This window comes from Caloenas nicobarica, chromosome 1 (assembly GCF_036013445.1).
Source record: "Caloenas nicobarica isolate bCalNic1 chromosome 1, bCalNic1.hap1, whole genome shotgun sequence".
NCBI classification, from domain to species: domain Eukaryota; kingdom Metazoa; phylum Chordata; class Aves; order Columbiformes; family Columbidae; genus Caloenas; species Caloenas nicobarica.
The window spans coordinates 170,710,223-170,728,757 of NC_088245.1; the positions used below are offsets into that span (position 1 = coordinate 170,710,223).

The window sequence follows — 18,535 nt, forward strand, 5'->3', positions numbered from 1 at the left end:
CTGGAGACATTCAAAACCCACCTGGACACACTCCTGTGCGATCTGCTCTGGGTGACCCTGCTTTACAGGTGGGTTGGACTAGACGATCTCCAGAGGTCCCTTCCAACCCCGACCATTCTGTGAGTGCGCCCCTATAACGGCAGCGGAGCGGCCGTTGGGACAGGCAGCCCCGCCCCCCCGAGGCGCGCGCACCCCCTTCCCGCCTCGCTCGCGCCGCCTCCCGCCCGGGCCTGCAGCGCGAGGGAGGGGGCGCGCCGCGTCACCCGGCGCGCCCGCCGCCATCTTGGCCGCTTTGCGTCGCTTCCGCCGCTGGAAGTAAACAGAGCGAGGGGGAGGGAGGGGAAGGAGCATCGACACGGGTGGGACGGGACGGGAGGGACAGCCGGGCGGAGGAGGCGCTGGGGTCGGCTTCGGCGGAGGGAGCTGATGTGGCCGGAGCGGAGGCGCCAGCGCGGCCCGAGTCCCGGTTAATGCGAAGCGCAGCAGGGGAGCCGCCAGGTGAAGGGACTGGGCGGGGGTGGGCGGCGCGGCGCGGCGGGACTTTCCTCCGGACTCCGGCTGAGCTGCCGACGCAGGGAGGAGAAGGAGGTCGGAGCGGTGAGGGCGGCAGGGCTCGGGGCTGTCAGAGCTGGGGCTGGGCCGGGAGGAGCCGCCCCCGAGCTGAAGCCTCTCGGGGAGGAGCGGGGCTTAAAACTCACCCTCCGCATCCACAGGGCATGGCTGCCTCGCAGCCTTCCCGTCATAACAGTAATAAGTTGTAAACCCCGCGTTGTTTTCAGCAGGGCCGGCCGTTCGTGGCGATTGGGGATTAGGTTTGTGTGGGGGTCCCCCCCTCGTTCAGAGCGTTCCTCCCATCAGCGCACGCACTCCTTTTATTTCAGGAACAGCCTTACTTGAGGTGTAAGCAACGCAGCGAGCACAGCTACGCGTGTTCGTGATCCGGCGTTATCAGCGGCGTATAAACAGCCGTGAACGGTTGTTTTTAGTTGTTGGTTGGTTGGGTTTTTTTAACGGCTGTTGTGTTCTGAATAAGGTCTGCACCTTCTTCAGCAGTAGAAACAGCGTTAAGCGTGTGCTTGGCTCCTCCTTGGTGACTGAACTATATGTGGTTATGGTTGAACGTGACAGTATTGCAAACAAGGGGGCGTGGGTTGTGCCCAGATGCGGAGTTCAGAAACAAGCTATTATAATAGGTTGAGAAATTCACCTGGAAAATCTTAAGGAGTCAGGCATCCCGATTTCGCACATCTTTCTGTCCTAGTAGGGTTGTGGGCTGTTTTGGGGGTTGGTTTTGATTTTCTATTTGTTTGGGTTTGGGGGTGGGGAGGGGAGTGTTGTTTGGGGTTTTTTTTGTTTAATTGGTTTGGTTTTATTTTGGGAGATTTTGTTTGGTTTGTTTTTTTCTCCTTTCTGTCAAGATCTTAGATTTTTAAAGCAAAGTTGCAGCAATTTGGAAAAAACGATCAACGATAAGTCTGTCCTGAGTATGCCAGAGGGAGTTAAAAGCAAGATTGATGGTTCAAGTATTTAAAGAAGTGATAAACAATCATTGATTGAAAAATAGGTTTTACCTATACACTAATACATAAACATGGAATTTCACATCAGTGTCTTCCTCGTTGAAAAGTTATTTCCATGGGCCTTGGATTTAATATGGTTAGAGCTTTAGACTATCAGATAAATAAAACAGAGTGAACTGAACTGCCTAATTGCATTTCTCTGTTTCTATATTAAATTCGCAGAAAGGTTTACTCTTTTAAGTGGCCTTTTTATATACATAATTTTTAGATTATTCTGCAGACTTCTGTAGACAAATATGCATTCTTTAAATTTTGTATTTGTTTTATTGTTAGGCATGTTAAGAGGTTGAAACCAGTTCTGTTTTTAAAAAGCTGAAGCAAGATAACAAAAGTTAGTTGAACAAATTAATTAGAAATCAGATGACAAAACAGTAATGTAATTGTTAAAATCAGGTTTTAGTCTTGAGCTTAGGCTTTTTTTTTCCTGTTTTGAAAAAGTTCCACACAGCAATATTTTTGAAAACTTATGATTACTCTCTCTTTTCAATTACAGGAGCATCCAAGATGTCAGTAACAAAAAAAAAGTTATCTGGAATTGTCTTTTCCCATCCCCTACTTTTCAAGCCATGGCACTTAGAATATATAGCGTCTTATTTTCTTGGAAGACTTTACCTGGAATTCATCATCACTATAGCTCTAGTGATGGCCATGTCATCTCTTTTCTTCACTGGCTGTCTATAAAAACCTCAGATAGTACCCACAACTTCAGGAGTGGGTTTTGATCTGTAACTAGCATATATTAACTACTTAGAACTTATCGAAGTTAGCTCAGAAGTGCAACTTGTAAGTTGGCTGTTGATGATCTTGTCAACTTCTACCAGCCACAGAGGTTATTTTTCCAGCTGAAAAATTCATACAGTTTTGTCAGTGGCAGCTCACTCCTGAGGTTTTTTTTCCTAAAACAGGAGGAAAAAAAGAAAAAAAAAAAGTGAAGTGTCAGATCTAGTGCTTGTGTTTCTGGAAAGATCAGTTATAATATATGTGCTGTCTATGTGAATCAGCTCTACTGTACCTGCACAATAGCCCCTATAATGTGATAAGGGAGAAAATCCAGAACTTGACCCCCTAATGCAGTGATAAAAGTAGCATACATATACTAGAAAACTTAGGCACATGTATTACCTCATTAGTGAAAGATGAGGCAGGATCTCTGTAGAGGAAAACTTGGAGAGCCCAGTCTAACAGTTGCCTTGTGTATTTTTTTACAGATGAGCAAAAGATGGCTTTGGAAAGACTTAAAGATATCAAACATGTAATCCCAAATTTGGCAAGTGAATAGCTTGCATATGGTAATTGCTCATTATGACCTAGTTGTTTGAACTATCTGTTTAGCCTGAAGTTTAAAGGAATACTGCATTTCAGACTAGCTTATTACAAATAATATTCTTGAACTATGCTTAGCAGTTATCTCAAACACAAACATTATAGATTTGCAGTGGATTTGCTAATCTATTTCTTGATTTGTTTTTTTTAATTATTCAGTTTTCACAGTTGCAAAATCCAGTTCCTTCCTGTTTTTGTTAGTTGCAGATGGTTCTAAGTCACTGTGCAGATTTCTTGCTTTTCTTCTCTACCAGTGAAGTTACTGGCTCAGCAACAGGTCGCTGTCTCTGGTGTAAAGCTTGTTTCAGCACAGGAGTCGTGTTTTGCTTAGTCTCGTAGTCATGAGCTGTGAGTCGCAGTAAATAGTTCTCAGGAAGCAATTAGAGATTTTTGCCCAGTAGTGTTTTCATCTTTTGCTTGCCCTCAGGTGCTACTGGGATTAAAAAATGAAGTTGAAAAAAATCAAAAGACAAATTCTGTTTTTTCGGTCTTTCATGTTCAGGTTTGTTTACATCATTTGATGAATAGCTTCAGACCGTAAGTAATACTTTGCTTTTGTCATGTGAGTAGGTAGGATTAAACTGTTTTAAAAATAGGTAAGGAGGTGCTGGTTTTGAGAAAATAATGTATGATGCATTGGAGGATAAACAGTATAATTTTTCACTTGTATATCTAGCGTATTACACTTTGTTTTAAAAAGGACTTCTACACTTTTACTTAGTTGAGGTACATAGCAGGGAAACTTAATTGTCCAGCTCCCAAATTAACTGGGCATATGATAATCTTATATGTGTAATTGTATTTGAGTGTTAAACCAGAATGATTTCGCTGTGTATGAAGCCCGTGTTTATCTTATAGAAATCACTGGGGCTGGGAGGTGCTTAGACATATCAAGCCCAGCCCACCTCTCTTAGCTTTTTAGAGACTAGAGTGAGTGTTTTGTTGTTTAGTGTGAGGTCTTGTGGATCCTTTAGGACATGATGTGCATCGCATTGAGGTGTTTAAAAATAAATGATTGGATGCTAAGTTCAATTGTAAGATGGCGTGTACAAAAGAACACTTTTTGATCAAAACCCAGCACTAGATTTATTTCAGCTGTATGTAGTGGTGAGGTTTTTTTCCTCTTTAATAATGTAATATAAGGTAGAATGTGTGTGTGACCACTGTGGCAGAAGTATATGCTACTGCTAATGAGAGAACCTTTTGTCTCAGACTTGCTGAATTTAATATTATTTTGAAGAAGGTTTGCTGACTCTTCTGTAAACTTTTTTTTTTAAACTTGCAGACTGTTACTGGAAATCTTTCATAATCCCTGTTTGCTAGCTAGTTGGAAAAATGAAAGCATACCAAAATTCTTGATGAAATATATTTTTAAGGATACTAATTTAAAATAGATGCGTGTTGAAGTAACCTTTTAAAAAATAAGTTAAAAAAAAAAAAAGCTTCTTCCTTTCTGGGAATAAAAATAAATTGGACAGACACAACATCTGCAAGATGCAATGCCTACAAACGTGTATACACTCATTATTTACTTTCTTGTCTTTTACCATCCACAGTTTCAAATGTTGTTTCTGGTGAATAGGACTGGGGCAGCAGTATCAGTGTCAGTCTTCACAAAATCGTTTAGAAAGTATCTTTCCATTAGTAGGAAAGTAGAGCGATAATCAACAAAACAGTAAAATAAGTTAGGTCCAAAGTCCTCTCAAACACAAAAGTGAAGCACTGGAAGGAGAGTGACTCATAAGTGGATTGGCACTGTTAATGATTAAATAAGTAATATTAAAGATATCTGTTCAGATGGTAATGTTATTTTTAGATTACCACTTCAGATTCATTGTTACTTGAGGTTTTGTCCTTCATATAGGGGAGAAGAAAAACTGCGAAAGTGTGGTTACAGGAAAACATGCTTTTTCAGCTCCACAGTTTTCTATTAATATTGTTGTTGCCAGCTCTTCTACATTTACAAAAGATATAGAACTTTTTAAAAATTATTTTTGTAGAATGAAACGAGGAAGGAAAACTAATGAGGCCAACAGCAGTTCATCTGAGGAGACAACTGAGAAAGAATCCAAGAGACACAAGGTCATAGATGAGAAAACCGTAGCTGCACAGAGTCCCGACTGGGCAAACCTGCTTCAAGACATTATTCTGCAGATATTTCAGTACTTGCCCCTTCTGGATCGTGCTCATGCATCTCAGGTCTGCCGAAGCTGGAACCAGGTGTTTCATATGCCTGATCTCTGGAGGTGTTTTGAGTTTGAACTGAATCAACCAGCTACGTCTTATTTGAGGGCTACACATCCTGAACTCATCAAGCAAATAATAAAGAGGCATTCCAATCACCTGCAGTATGTAAGCTTCAAGGTAGTGTATTTTGGAGGCTTTTTAAAAGTAATCCTATAAAAATAAAAGCATTTGTTAAACTTGGCTCTTTTTTCTTTTTCTTTTCTTTTTTCCGGCATTTTATTTAGAATGTTTTAAGGAAATATCTCTGATACTTTTGAGGCGGTTTTGATGGTTCATCTGTATAAATATCAAAGCATGAGAACTGTGGTTTAATTAATGTCAGCAATTGAAATACTGATAAGTGGTGGTTGACAATTGTGATCAAAAGATTTTAACATGCTGAAAAGAACATCACTAAATGTTAGGAAAGGCTTACAGTGTTATTTTTGTGGTTAGGATTGCCAGTTATTTAAAAAGAAATATGGCAGCTCTCAGTGGGGTACGCCTTGTTCTCAGGCCTAGTATGTTGAAGAAATGGGTTTTCTAAATGGGCTTATGAGCATAGAGGTTATCTGCTTAGAGGTTTATTTATTTGAATATATTTTCAGGACCAAAACTTGGAATAACAGTTCTGAACATATATTTTCATTGCCTTAATTCCATTAACTTGGGATTTTTTATTTGGTGCTGCTTTTTTTTTTTTTATTTTCTTGAAGCATCTTGGTTGCTTAGAATTCTGCCTCAGTGGGTGGGCAGATGTACTCCAGTTCCAATACTAGTGGGTCCCTGCCTCAGAATTAAGTTTGATTAGGATACATAAATCGGACATTTCCCTGTTTCACATCCTGTAGGGACTTTTATCTAATATTCATGGTTAGAAAACCTCTAATGCAGGAAGAGTGACTTAAGTACTTACTAGTAAGCAGCTAGCAGTTTTAGTACTGAATTGTATGAGATATTCCACGCATGGCATGTACTTGACACAGCTATATTTCAGTTAACTGAAAAAGTACATGGTATTTGCACAGGATGGGGTATCTACTGATTGTACTTGGCTGAGAAATATGGTTCGGTCAGAGCTGGCTTTGTTAATGTCATGGAATTATCTTCAGCAGATGAAAACCTTTAATATTGGCTTACATGTCACTGTTTTGGAAGGGTGCTGTGAAACAGTCATGACTATGTATGCATCAGCTATGTGACAAATTTGGAAAGGAAATGACTTTGTAGCAAGGTGGACGGATGAGTAGTTCTGAGATCTGGCAGTTTTAGTGTAGGAATCATCTGCGTGTTGGTAGCTAGGGCAGCTCTGCCTGATCATGTGTGTCAGTACTACTTAATGCGATATGAGATGTAAACTGGTTATCATAAGGTTTGCAGGGTTTTATCAGTATCTGAATAAAGAAAATTTGTCGTGGTATTGGAGTTGCCTTCCTGTGTCTGTCTCCAGCCTACGTTGCTTTGCACCAAATGTTTCTGAAGGATTTCAGATGCTTTTCACTGGTAGGGTGATACCCATGTCATTTCTTACACGTGCCCCTTCACAGTGTTGCAGAATGTTGCAGGGATAATCACAAGGAAGAAGCTGAAAACTTGAGATTTTTTTATGTAGGCAAGGAAAGATTTGGTTGTTGAAAATTTAAGTTTTTCAGCTTGTGTTCAAGCAGAAAGTTAAGATTCATTGGACTTAGATCAACTGCTGACAAGGTGGCATGGGTTATGGTAGACTTAAAATTGATCTTGCGATCAAGCTTTTCATGGTTCTATAGGTTTGCAAAGCTGTCATGCCTAGCGTATGTAAGAGGTTGTAAAGAACATCTGAGTGTTGTGGGAAATCCACTGGAGGCACATTATGTGATTCAATTGTGTAACAAGCTGACTAGTGAAGTGGTTTGGTTTTTTTTCAGGATATCCATTGTATACCTGTTGTGGTATTAATGATGAAGGCCCTATCCTATAGGTTCATCTGATAATGCACTTAACTCTCCAGCAGCTCTACGTTATGAGCTGAGTCATCGTAAAAGGAATCAGCTTTTTCACACAGTAAAGGATTTATAGAATTCCCACATTTTTATAAGGAACAGTGTAAAGAGGAGCTAGGGTAGGCTCTTGACCCAAATGAACCTCCAATTGCTTATTATTTGATGTGGATGAAATGTCTTGGAACAAACTGTTTAGTTGCCCTCTCACCATGCTGAATTTTACCAGAGTATTTAGGAGAGTGACAAATTTGTAGCAAATAATCTTGGAGTTTTGGTATGTACTTTTTTGGGGGGGGGGGCGGGAAAATTACATTGGTGCATTCCCAATGAAGTGTTTTGTGGGTTTTTATGACATCACATTTCAGAAGGTAAAGTGAAAAAAAAAAAGTAAAAGTACATCTGCCCTACTCTGCTTTTTCATGAAGACTATGTTCGATGCAGTGTTTTCTAAACCAATAAATCTGTTTTGTTTTAAGGTGGACAGTAGCAAGGAGTCTGCAGAAGCAGCTTGTGATATTTTATCACAGCTTGTGAATTGCTCTCTGAAAACACTTGGGCTAATTTCAACTGCCCGGCCAAGCTTCATGGATTTACCAAAGGTAATTTAGTATGTAAATTTTTCTATAGCGAAGTATGGCAGTTGTTCATACAGTATTTCTATGACTTTATAAAAAGTTTTATTGTAAGAATATGAATCTTTGGTAAGGAAAACTTTATTACTGGACTCTATTAAAGGGAAGGACTGAGATGATGTACTAAGATGGATGACTAAGGTTTCACTCATTCTCTGCATCATGTGAGAACGTAGTCCTGACCTTGTTCTTCTAAATCCTCCTGTCTATTGACCTCAATGTAACAGTGAGCAACATGATGCAAGTCAGGAGGCCAGACGATTCATGTCTGTGTAGTTGTGTTGTGGGACTGTGGGTACTCTTTAGGAGGCAGTTATAATCGAAAGAGTGGTAGAGTTTTATCCATGGGACTTGCTGTAGGGATTGTATCAACAATGAGCTGTCTTTAGAAAGCAGTCAGATCATGATTTTCAATACTTTGTCAAGCGGTCACATATCAGATCCTTAGGCAAAGTGCACTGTGCTTCTGAAATTTTCTGTCAGATTTTTACCTTGCATGTTTACTGAAAATAAGATTTTGTTAGAAGGCATCTAGTCTAGAAGACAACAAATGTTTTACATGTGCTTCTAAACAATAATTCCTGCTAGTGAGGTAGAAGTTTACTGTTGCTGAGGAGCAGAAGAGTGGCTGGGGTAACCTGGGCTGCTTGTTCTATGGCAGTGACATTTCGGATGTCTCGCAGCCCTAATACTGGAATCCAGTCCACTCGTATGAGAAGGGCCAGATACAACTAGACGATTAGCTGGATCTGAGTGATGTCATTGCTGATGATGACAACGTGGACAACACAGAACTCGGGACAGCCTCAGGAAAGGAAGTAGGCTATAGGATTTGAGCAAGGTTAGCTACAGAAGGATTATCAATTATCCTTGGCAGTGATCACAGCCACGTCATGTAGTTCCCTTGAATATGCCTTTTTAATCCTTAATTTTCAAAGAGGCTTTCCACATCTTTAACTAGTCTTCATATGTCGTCTTTTCCTTCTTTGATGTGCTTTGGGATTTGACTGTAAGCAAACCTGAACATAGTGAAAACAATCCACAGTCTAAGTGTGTTAGAAATACTTTGTCCTTTCAGCTCTTGCATATTGTTTTATTTCTTAATCTAAATGCTGTTTTAGCTCTCTTGGTTTTCACTGGAGGGGTATGTTATGGTCCTGTTCATCTTGCTGAATAATTATTTGTGGTCATTCATGCTATTGTCTTATTCAGCCTCAAAGCTTCTAAAATACAGGCTTCCTTTTATTGTTCCTAATAGATTCACATGTAGCCTTTAAAACACATATTCAAAATGAACCAAAATCAACTCTAGTCATAATTTGCCTTTTGACCTTTACCACTCCAATAATTTTGTCACTGACATACAGGACCAGCAGTGATAGATTTTTTTTTTAAATAGACCACTTACGAAACTGTTGTGTACAGTGTAAAAACATTGAGATTGTTATTTCAGATACTACTGTTTCATTTAAACTTTTTTTTTCCAGTCTCACTTTATTTCTGCACTGACAGTGGTGTTTGTAAACTCCAAATCCCTCTCGTCACTGAAGATTGACGATACACCAGTAGATGATCCATCTCTCAAAGTGCTGGTGGCTAACAACAGTGACACACTCAAACTGTTGAAAATGAGCAGTTGTCCTCATGTTTCTCCAGCTGGTAAGCCACTGTGTTTTGTTTGTTTGGATTCTTTTTTTGTTTGTGGTGTGTATGTTTTGGTTTTTTAATTTATGCATTAAATTCTGTCTAAAACCAGTAAAGCCCTGAAAAAACAGGGGTGAGGTAAGAGTGAAGATGAATGTGGTATCTACAGCAACTGCCACTGGACAAAATATTAATCCAACTGTTTTTCAGTCCATCCATCCCACCACTTGCCTTGTGACTTCTGAGCTAACAATAAATAGCGCATGTCCATTCTGAACAAAAAACGAACCTCTTGTGGAACTTAAAAGTATAGGTATTGACTTGATAGTGCACTACTTCTGCAGTGACTATTTAAGTATTCCGGTATCATTAAGCCATTTGGAACTAGAGTTCCTCTTCTGCAGTTCATTATGTATGGGTTTTGAGTGTTGCAATGTCCTGGATTATGGTTTAGTCTTCCTGAAAGAAAGCAGTTCAATCTTTCGCTGGAGAGTAAGTGCAGATTAGACTGAGTTGTGCAGAACTTCTGCTGTTACCCAATGTACTTCATTAACACTCTGAGTGTGTTTGTAGCAAGAATGAAGTCAGCTTGTATCAGAAGGAAAGCGCTCAGATTGTTGAAGTTCATGGAATTAGAATTTTTGGAAGATTCATGCAATGCACAGCAAGTTTAAGATTGATTCATAGACCATCAACTTAGTACTTAACAGTTTTTCACTGAGAAGCGGAAGAGGAATTGTAAATGAGATGCTGGCAACTTCGTAAAATTCCTCTTCTGAGGATAAGTAGAAACACATGTAAAAGTCACCAGCAGGACTCCTAATATGTGTGGAAAATGATACTGTAGCAGAGAGCATGTTCCTCTAGTGATAACAAACAAAGCATGAACTTAAAACCTTTGGCAGTTGTAGCTCTCAAACAAAACCTCGTGTTTGGTTTTGTATAAAAAAGTCCTAAAAATGCTGGTTTGTTTTGCAGCAGATCTGTTCAGCAATGTGTTCACCAGTGTGTTAACTGGAATGTTATTTCCTTCAAAGCTTTGTGATTGTAGATAGGGGATTGTTAGCTTGAGAGACTGTTTTTCTGATTTAAATTTTGAGAATCCTTGTGTCTGAGAAGTACAGGAGCCATACTATGTCCTTCAGGAGGAACAGGCTCCTTCAGCAGTAATTTTTAGCTAGGAAAAGAAAATAATCCTGAGAATGCTCAGCAAAAGGCAGGAGAACTTGATTGCTTACTTTGGGTATGGGTGTGCCCTGTGATGGAGAAAAAAGTGGAACAAACTAAATGAGCCAGTGTGTGGATAGTTGGCTGTGGAGCATGCAGACTGCAAAAAATGGCACTCTTGAAGGAAAATGAGAAACTATGAGCACTGAGACTTGGATTTTTTTCTGAAGGGAATATTATAATTAGCAGGCTGCTATAAATGTGGAAAAACTTCAGTTGAACCAAAAGGGCCATGAGTTATGGAGAACTAATTACTTATCAATGCACTTAAAACAGTAAAACAGGCCTTCAAATTGCAGTTGGGGGGTGGGAAATGCTTGTTACTAGTTTAGTGCTTAAGAAATGTGTTAGTGAAGGACAGGGAAGACTAATGCAAGTAGTGCAAGAGAGACTCTACTACTGCAGGAATAAAGAAAAAGGATTCATATTAAACTGTGAATTGCTTACAAAAGATGCTCTAAATAATCCCTAAATTACTGTACAATAATAAAGAGGCACATTTGGGCTTGGACTGGAGAAACAGAGGCAAATATATTTCTGATCTTTGTGAGCATATCGGTAGTTTCTTCTGCTTGCTGTTTACCATATGAACCGTAACTCGCATTAGAACTGCAACAGTACTTTGTGAAACAAAATAATGGTTATTTTTAAAATCCACATTGATGTGCTGTTATTACCTGAAGTGTTAGCTATCGGAACAGAGGGAACTGAAAGTGTTTCTGTAAGGCCTGTGTTTCTGCTCTGCTTTGAGAGTAGGAGGGTTGCTTCCCTTTGAATGGGGAGGTAGGAGAGAAGGGTGCATGTGGGGTGTGTCTGCATCAGCAGTTTAGTCAAGGGGGGTTTTTTTGTGTGGTTTTTTTTTTAATGCAAATCTGTGCTGTGTGGTGGCAGAGCGATTTACCTCTCAGTGTCACAAAGGTTTAGGGGATGTTCTGTGAACAGCACAGGCTCCAGGCAGGCTCTCCAGTAACTGTCTACACTGTATTCGTTGTCAGTTCTATATGCAGGATACATAATTTCATTGACAGTATGTGATGTGGATATCCAATCTTAGACCCATATAAAACCGCAGCAAGTTGAACCCCCGTTCTTCCCGTGTTGTGTTGCACTAGACAATAATGTACCCTGACAGTTACCAAGGATTATTTGTTGAAGGATGGCAGTCTGGACAACAAGCTGGTTTGGATGCTAAGTTTGTAGCAAGTTGTTTTCTGAAACTGTGTAGTGATGAAACAAAAATATGAATCTTGAAACTCTCTTTAAAGTATTTTATGTGTCAACAGGCCTAGCCATTATGAAGCAGCGTGCCTGAGTTTGCGTAAAGGGAGTGGTCATAGTATGTGTTGCAGGAGTGGAGTATTGCTGTAAGAATAACTGTTATGATTTAAGGACTGGAAATGATCTCTGGAATGTGTAGAAGATACACAACAACTGGATTTTTGCTTGATCTTGGATGCCATCCCCTGCCCCCTGAATGAAACAAGGAGAATGCTTGTAAATTTAAACTGTTTTTACAGGAAATAGTTGCAATAGGAGTTGGGTTAAAATTCTATTTACCCAAACACTGCTTTTTTTATTCATCTAACAAACTTTTTATATTTGAAATGACAGTATTTGATATAATTAGAAAGGCATGTGTTCTAGAGGATCCTCAGGTAGAAAATACATTGTTTTGATGTATATGTTCATGCAATATTTTTACAAGTTTGTTGTTTTGGGGTTTTTTTGAGAAGATGTTTTTAGGCTCTGTATAGGCTTCTCTTTTAAGTTTAATAACTGCATCTTAAAATCACTGCTGTCTTTCTGTATTTCTTCCCGTTGCGTCAAAGCTATAGTGTATTGAGCTCAGGTTTTTCAGTTTTATATTAAATGCTACATTCTCATCTCCTTTATTAATGGAAAGACCATATCCTGAATTTCACACAATTTTCTGGGTCGCATGAAAATGCAGAGGCCTGTGTGCTTTTTTATTTTTGGGATGTTTTTTGTTTGTTTGTAGGTGGTTGTTGTGGTTTTTTGTTTGTTGTGGTTGGGGTTTGTTGTTGGGTTTTTTTGTTTGTTTGGGGTGGTTTTTGTGTTTGTGGTTTGTCTGGGTTTTTTTTTTTAAGTACTGTTAGCAGTATGGTACCGTGGCTTGTAGCTGCAAATATGATGAGTGGAAACCTTATAGACTGAACTGAATTATTTTTGTTAATGTCTTTGTCTTCTGTGAGCAGCAGGTTATACTGAGTCATTAAAGAGTCTGAAAATGGCTGTTCTAGGAATTACTACTTCCAATTTTTAGTGTTTTCGCTCTGTTTTGCTGTTGCTTTTCCAAATTTCAATATTTATACTTTGCTAGAAAGAACAAATACTGACAGCAGCAACTTCTGTATTTAATTAAAATCTAGCATTCATTTGATGTTTGCCTTTCTCAGGTGACAGATTTCATTCCTGGTTCTTTTGTCAGCCACAGAGGAGGACAGCAGTTCTTCTAGACCAGGCTAGGGAAATACTTTTATTATGAGTAAGCCCCTTTTACAAACATGAAGTCAAGTATATGTGCTCTTACAACAGGGCAGAACAGTCAAGAGTATGCTATTTATATATTGGTCACATGAGAATCAACTCCCACGGGAAAGTATACAATGCAATGTGTTAACTTCTTTATGTTTCCCTAGCAAAATAGCGATGTCATCGCATAGTGTACCTACAGGGTAAGATACATATGCAAAGAAGTCACAAGACCATGCTTATGTGAAAAAGATTCATGTTCTGGTTTCCCAGTACAATTTTGTTTTGAAGTCAGGTCTTGATTGCATGTTGAAATACGTGGTCTTTGCACGCTCTTGACACACAAAACAAACTCACTCTTAATGTTTCTTGTTCAGTTACTAGTATATGTATCTGTGTAACCCTTTCCATACTGTTCTCTTTTCCCAGGTATCCTTTGCGTGGCTGACCAGTGTCATGGTTTACGTGAATTGGCGCTGAACTACCATCTGCTGAGTGATGAGCTACTGCTTGCTTTGTCTTCTGAAAAACACGTCAGGTTAGAACACTTGCGCATTGATGCTGTCAGTGAAAATCCTGGACAGACTCAGTTCCACACAATTCAGAAGAGCAGCTGGGATGCTTTCATCAAGCACTCTCCTAAAGTAAATTTAGTAATGTATTTTTTCTTGTATGAAGAAGAGTTTGACCCGTTCTTTCGTTACGAAATACCTGTCACTCACCTGTACTTTGGAAGATCGGTAAGCAAAGACGTGCTTGGCCGCGTTGGGATGACTTGTCCTCGGCTAGTTGAACTGGTGGTGTGCGCCAACGGATTGCGGCCGCTGGACGAGGAGCTGATCCGTATTGCGGAACGTTGCAAGTATCTGTCAGCCGTTGGCCTAGGAGAGTGTGAAGTCTCTTGCAGTGCCTTTGTTGAGTTTGTAAAGATGTGTGGCGGTCGTCTCTCTCAGCTTTCTATTATGGAGGAAGTTTTGATTCCTGATCAGAAATACAGCTTAGAGCAGATTCATTGGGAAGTTTCAAAGCATCTCGGTAGAGTCTGGTTCCCGGACATGATGCCCACGTGGTAAAGTCCTTAAAAGACTTCCAGGCAGATGGAATAGCACCTTAAACCCAAGCTGACCGTATTGCAATTTACTGTATACGCTTATTTAATACTACAGTTTTTACTGTAATTTACTTCATTGTTTGATTAGAAAATTAATTTTTCATTCCAAAACGATTTATGAACTCCAGAGTCAAAAATAGAAATAACGCCAAAACCCACTTTCATCCATGCACAAATCTGTTTTCTATTCTAGATTTGTTCTTTTTTATTGACCATGACCTCAGACTTTTATGGAAATAAAAAATGTATTTAAAATATTGAAATGTACCTGCAAAATATCAGTTTTAATATGCTGCCCTTCTTTGACTTAGATACTGGTATTGAACATGATTAGATTTGGTCTTAAAAAACCCCACTGAAATGGCATACTTCTGTTGTAGACTGTAGCATTTCTAAATCCAGCCACCTAGAAGGCCAGATTAAAAGGAGTATTTAGTAGGCTGTGAAATATACACATTCTTATATATAAAAGGCAAGAGCAATATGCAATAATAATATTTTAATTGTCTAAACTATAAGTTTACTACCTTATTGAACAGATTATTAGATCCATCTAAAATGTATTATAGTGCAAAGAAATAGTAGTGCAAGCTACCAGAAGTGGTGTGGTTTCTTTTGTGGTGGTTGTTTTTTTTGGTTTTTTGGTCCCCTCTATGCGTTTTAACGTAGTTTGTTTACGGGGTTTCAGATCTGCATCTAAACCTGTTTTAAGGTATTTTATGTCTAGCTCAGGAAGCGAAAGCATTCTGGGGAAAAATGTAGATACGTTGTATTTAAAAATACATTGGAGCTGATGAGCTTTTCTTGCACGTTAACCAGTTTTGCAGCATACTGTTAGATGGAATAATGTATAGGTAATTAAATGAACCCTGCAGTGCTAAATGTGATGACATGGATGTGAGCAGTGTGAGACAAGGAAGTTAAAATCTGAATGGTGAGCAAGAACCTTTTAACGAAAATCTTAGGCCTTTTGGCTGCTTTCAATTTGAGAGAAATGACATTGTAACAGTTGCTTAAGCTGTATAAACTAATTGTATAGTGTAAATCTGTTTCAGAAATGTTTATGTATAAAGTGAATGATAGATGATCATTTGTATACCTTTACTTCAGCTAGTTGAATCATTTCATAATATTTAAAAACCTAAAAGAAGTAAACTTGCGTGAAGTAGAGCAATAGACAAAAAATTGTTTTCAATATTTGGTAAATCAGTTTTATTGAAGAAAGTTTTTCATCTGTAGGTGGTGTAGGCAACATTTTGCCTGTGATCTGGATGTGGCTTGTGACTTCATTTTTTTACTGCCAACAGTTATGTTATTTTGGTTTACATTATTCATCAGTAACACTAAAGTATTCATGCGACTGCTGAATGTGTTGGAAAGGCGCGGTCAGCCACTGGCAAGGCAGAGCTGTGCCAGCTGTGGGCTGTGTCGCACTTACCTGGTGGCTGCTTCTCACCTGAGCTGTTCAGCTAGTGCTGGTAATATAAGTAGATTGTCTTCATTTCTGATTTCAGTAATGTTTCTCCAAATGTATAGTTCAAGTGTAATACACTTATGAGCCTATTTAAGTTCATAACTATATTTTGAGCAAACATTGCTCAGCAGACTGGACATCTTTATAGGGGAGCTGTATGTTTCTGTAGAGCTTTAAAATTGCATTTTATGAAATATGCTTTTTTTTGTATTAGAATTTGCTAAATTAATGTAATACCATAATTTGCTTTTATTTGTATAAAAGGTGTCAATATACTTAGTCCACAAAAGTAAAAAAGCTCAGCGTTTTTTTATATTCTGACTCTTGGAATTGCCTGCGTGGTAAAGGTGGAGTAACACTACTAATCTGATGAAGAGGACATGCCTTCACTAAACTAACATGCGAAGCAATCTCATTAGTAACGCAGCTAAAACCTCTTTGGACCCTGACTGCTGGTGTCCTGACGTTGGCAAGGTAACTCGGTCTGTTGCTCACTGATGTGGTGGTGGCAATAACTAAAAAGCAAGACGCAACCAAAGTACCCGAGTTCCCTCAGTGTTAGAGGCTCAGCATTCTGCTGCTTGCAGAGAGACCTCTGTCAGGTACCGAGGTGGGGAACACGTTAGTAGTTGAAGGCTTTATGCATAGTTGTAGTGGAACTGCTCTGTCTTCTTGCATAGACTTCAAAAAGTCTTTCACAGATGCGACACAGTATTGCAACAATTACCAGAATGTCCTAAGGATAAGAAAACCACTTGAAAGCAGTTGTCTCTCTCTTCCACTGAAGGTCTGCAGTTTTTTCCACCAGTTACAGCATCCTTAGCTCAAATAATTTGGCTATAAAACAAACTTCCCAGGCAAGCCTATATTCTACGTATCTTCAGGAAAAGTGACAATGCTCCTTTTTAGTATATCTCATACCATTCTTACTTTGCCTTCTACATGTTGGAAAAAATGAATAATAAAGAAGTAATCCATGATATGAGTAATAACAAGTACCACAGACTATCACAAAGTTTACTAGAAACATAAACACCAAGCTGGGAGGAGTGGCTGACACGCCAGAGGACTGTGCTGCCATCCAGTGAGATCTGGACAGGCTGGAGAGTTGGGCGGGGAAAAATTTAATGAAATATAGCAAGGGAAAGTGTAGAGTCTTGCATCTGGGCAGGAACAACCCCAGGTTCCAGTATAGGTTGGGGAATGACCTATTAGGGAGCAGTGTAGGGGAAAGGGACCTGGGGGTCCTGGTGGACAGCAGGATGACCATGAGCCAGCACTGTGCCCTTGTGGCCAAGAAGGCCAATGGCATCCTGGGGTGTATTAGAAGGGGGGTGGTTAGTAGGTCCAGAGAGGTTCTCCTTCCCCTCTACTCTGCCCTGGTGAGACCTCATCTGGAATATTGTGTCCAGTTCTGGGCCCCTCAGTTCAAGAAGGACAGGGAACTGCTGGACAGAGTCCAGCGCAGGGCCACAAAGATGATTAAGGGAGTGGAGCATCTCCCTTATGAGGAAAGGCTGAGGGAGCTGGGTCTCTTTAGCTTGGAGAAGAGGAGACTGAGGGGTGACCTCATCAATGTTTATAAATATATAAAGGGTGGGTGTCACGAGGATGGAGCCAGGCTCTTCTCGGTGACAACCAACAGTAAGACAAGGGGTAATGGGTTCAAGCTGGAACACAAGAGGTTCCACTTAAATTTGAGAAGAAACTTCTTCTCAGTGAGGGTGACAAAACACTGGAACAGGCTGCCCAGAGAGGTTGTGGAGTTTCCTTCTCTGGAGACATTCAAAACCTGCCTGGACGCCTTCCTGTGTAACCTCACCTAGGTGTTCCTGCCCTGGCAGGAGGATTGGACTAGATGATCTTTCGAGGTCCCTTCCAATCCCTAACATTCTGTGATACTGTGAAACACAGGTGTCTTATAGCTGTATAAAATAATGTTCACTGGGTTCACCTTTATTTCTTGTTGTTTTCAGAAGAAGATAACACAGTTTTGGGTAGGAGTTGTGTGCAGTGGTAAGTCTTATCTCTGAACACAAGTGCTACCTCACTTCTGTATTTGGATATAAAATTACTCCTGAAAGCTGTTGATGCTGAACAGCTGGGGTAATCCTGGCCAGCTGTGCAAGTTTACAATAAGAGATTGTATCAAAAGTGGAAAGTTGAGTAATTTAAGAGCAGCTGTTTAACTCTCTAGTTTCCTGCGATTTACCTAAAGCTACAAACTTGTTTAAGTGGGGTTTTTTTTGAGGGATTTTTAGGCAGAAACTTTCACTAATAATGTACAAACTGATCTAACTACATAGGTATAAATTAGCTGTATCTTTTCAATTGCGGTTTGATGTGCACCAAGTTAATTTCCTGTGAATGTAAAGCTGGCTTCATCTGGGCCTCTATATTTGGAGTAGGCCCGACTACAACCTAAACTTTGTTATGCTACTTCAGAGAGATCTGTCTTGATCTTTGGCTGGTCTAGTTGGTTGCACACGGAATGGCAAGAGTTAAGTGGTGCTGCTGCTGTACCTAAAACTGGAGCATTGATTTAATGAGGAAATCTGTGAAATCTTAAATGGACTCAGAACTTCAGACTACAAACTGTAAATTAATTTTTCTAAAATGCAGGTACTGTACAAACTAGTTCATTGGAGATCTGACTGAACTTTAATAGTATCAAAACTAGGACAGTGAAACCACAATTAGCCTTAGATTAACCTTCGTCTGTTCATTGTTTTTGTTGGGTTTTTCTTCTTTCTTACTGGTGGTTGTAGTTCATGTGCTTTGAAAGAGAGACTGTGGTGTGCTTTCTGCTCTGTCCTCCACCTCAGCTTTTATAAGATGGCATT

The 18,535-nt window shown here is 39.7% G+C and overlaps 1 protein-coding gene across 3 annotated transcripts; it reads left to right on the forward strand.

The window, feature by feature from the left end:
- The first annotated feature begins 258 nt into the window (after positions 1 to 258).
- FBXL3 (F-box and leucine rich repeat protein 3) lies at positions 259 to 15,996 on the forward strand. 3 transcript variants are annotated; one of them, XM_065647918.1, is made up of 6 exons: positions 381 to 498; positions 2,789 to 2,869; positions 4,904 to 5,267; positions 7,588 to 7,710; positions 9,231 to 9,402; positions 13,537 to 15,996. In XM_065647918.1, exons 3-6 carry the CDS (start codon positions 4,905 to 4,907, stop codon positions 14,178 to 14,180), a joined length of 1,302 nt encoding a protein of 433 aa, XP_065503990.1. In that variant the 5' UTR covers positions 381 to 498; positions 2,789 to 2,869; position 4,904; the 3' UTR covers positions 14,181 to 15,996. The 3 variants fall into 3 exon arrangements, with proteins under 3 accessions (XP_065503999.1, XP_065503990.1, XP_065503983.1); XM_065647927.1 differs by lacking the exons at positions 381 to 498; positions 2,789 to 2,869 and adding an exon at positions 259 to 315; XM_065647911.1 differs by lacking the exon at positions 2,789 to 2,869.
- The last annotated feature ends 2,539 nt before the right edge of the window (positions 15,997 to 18,535 follow it).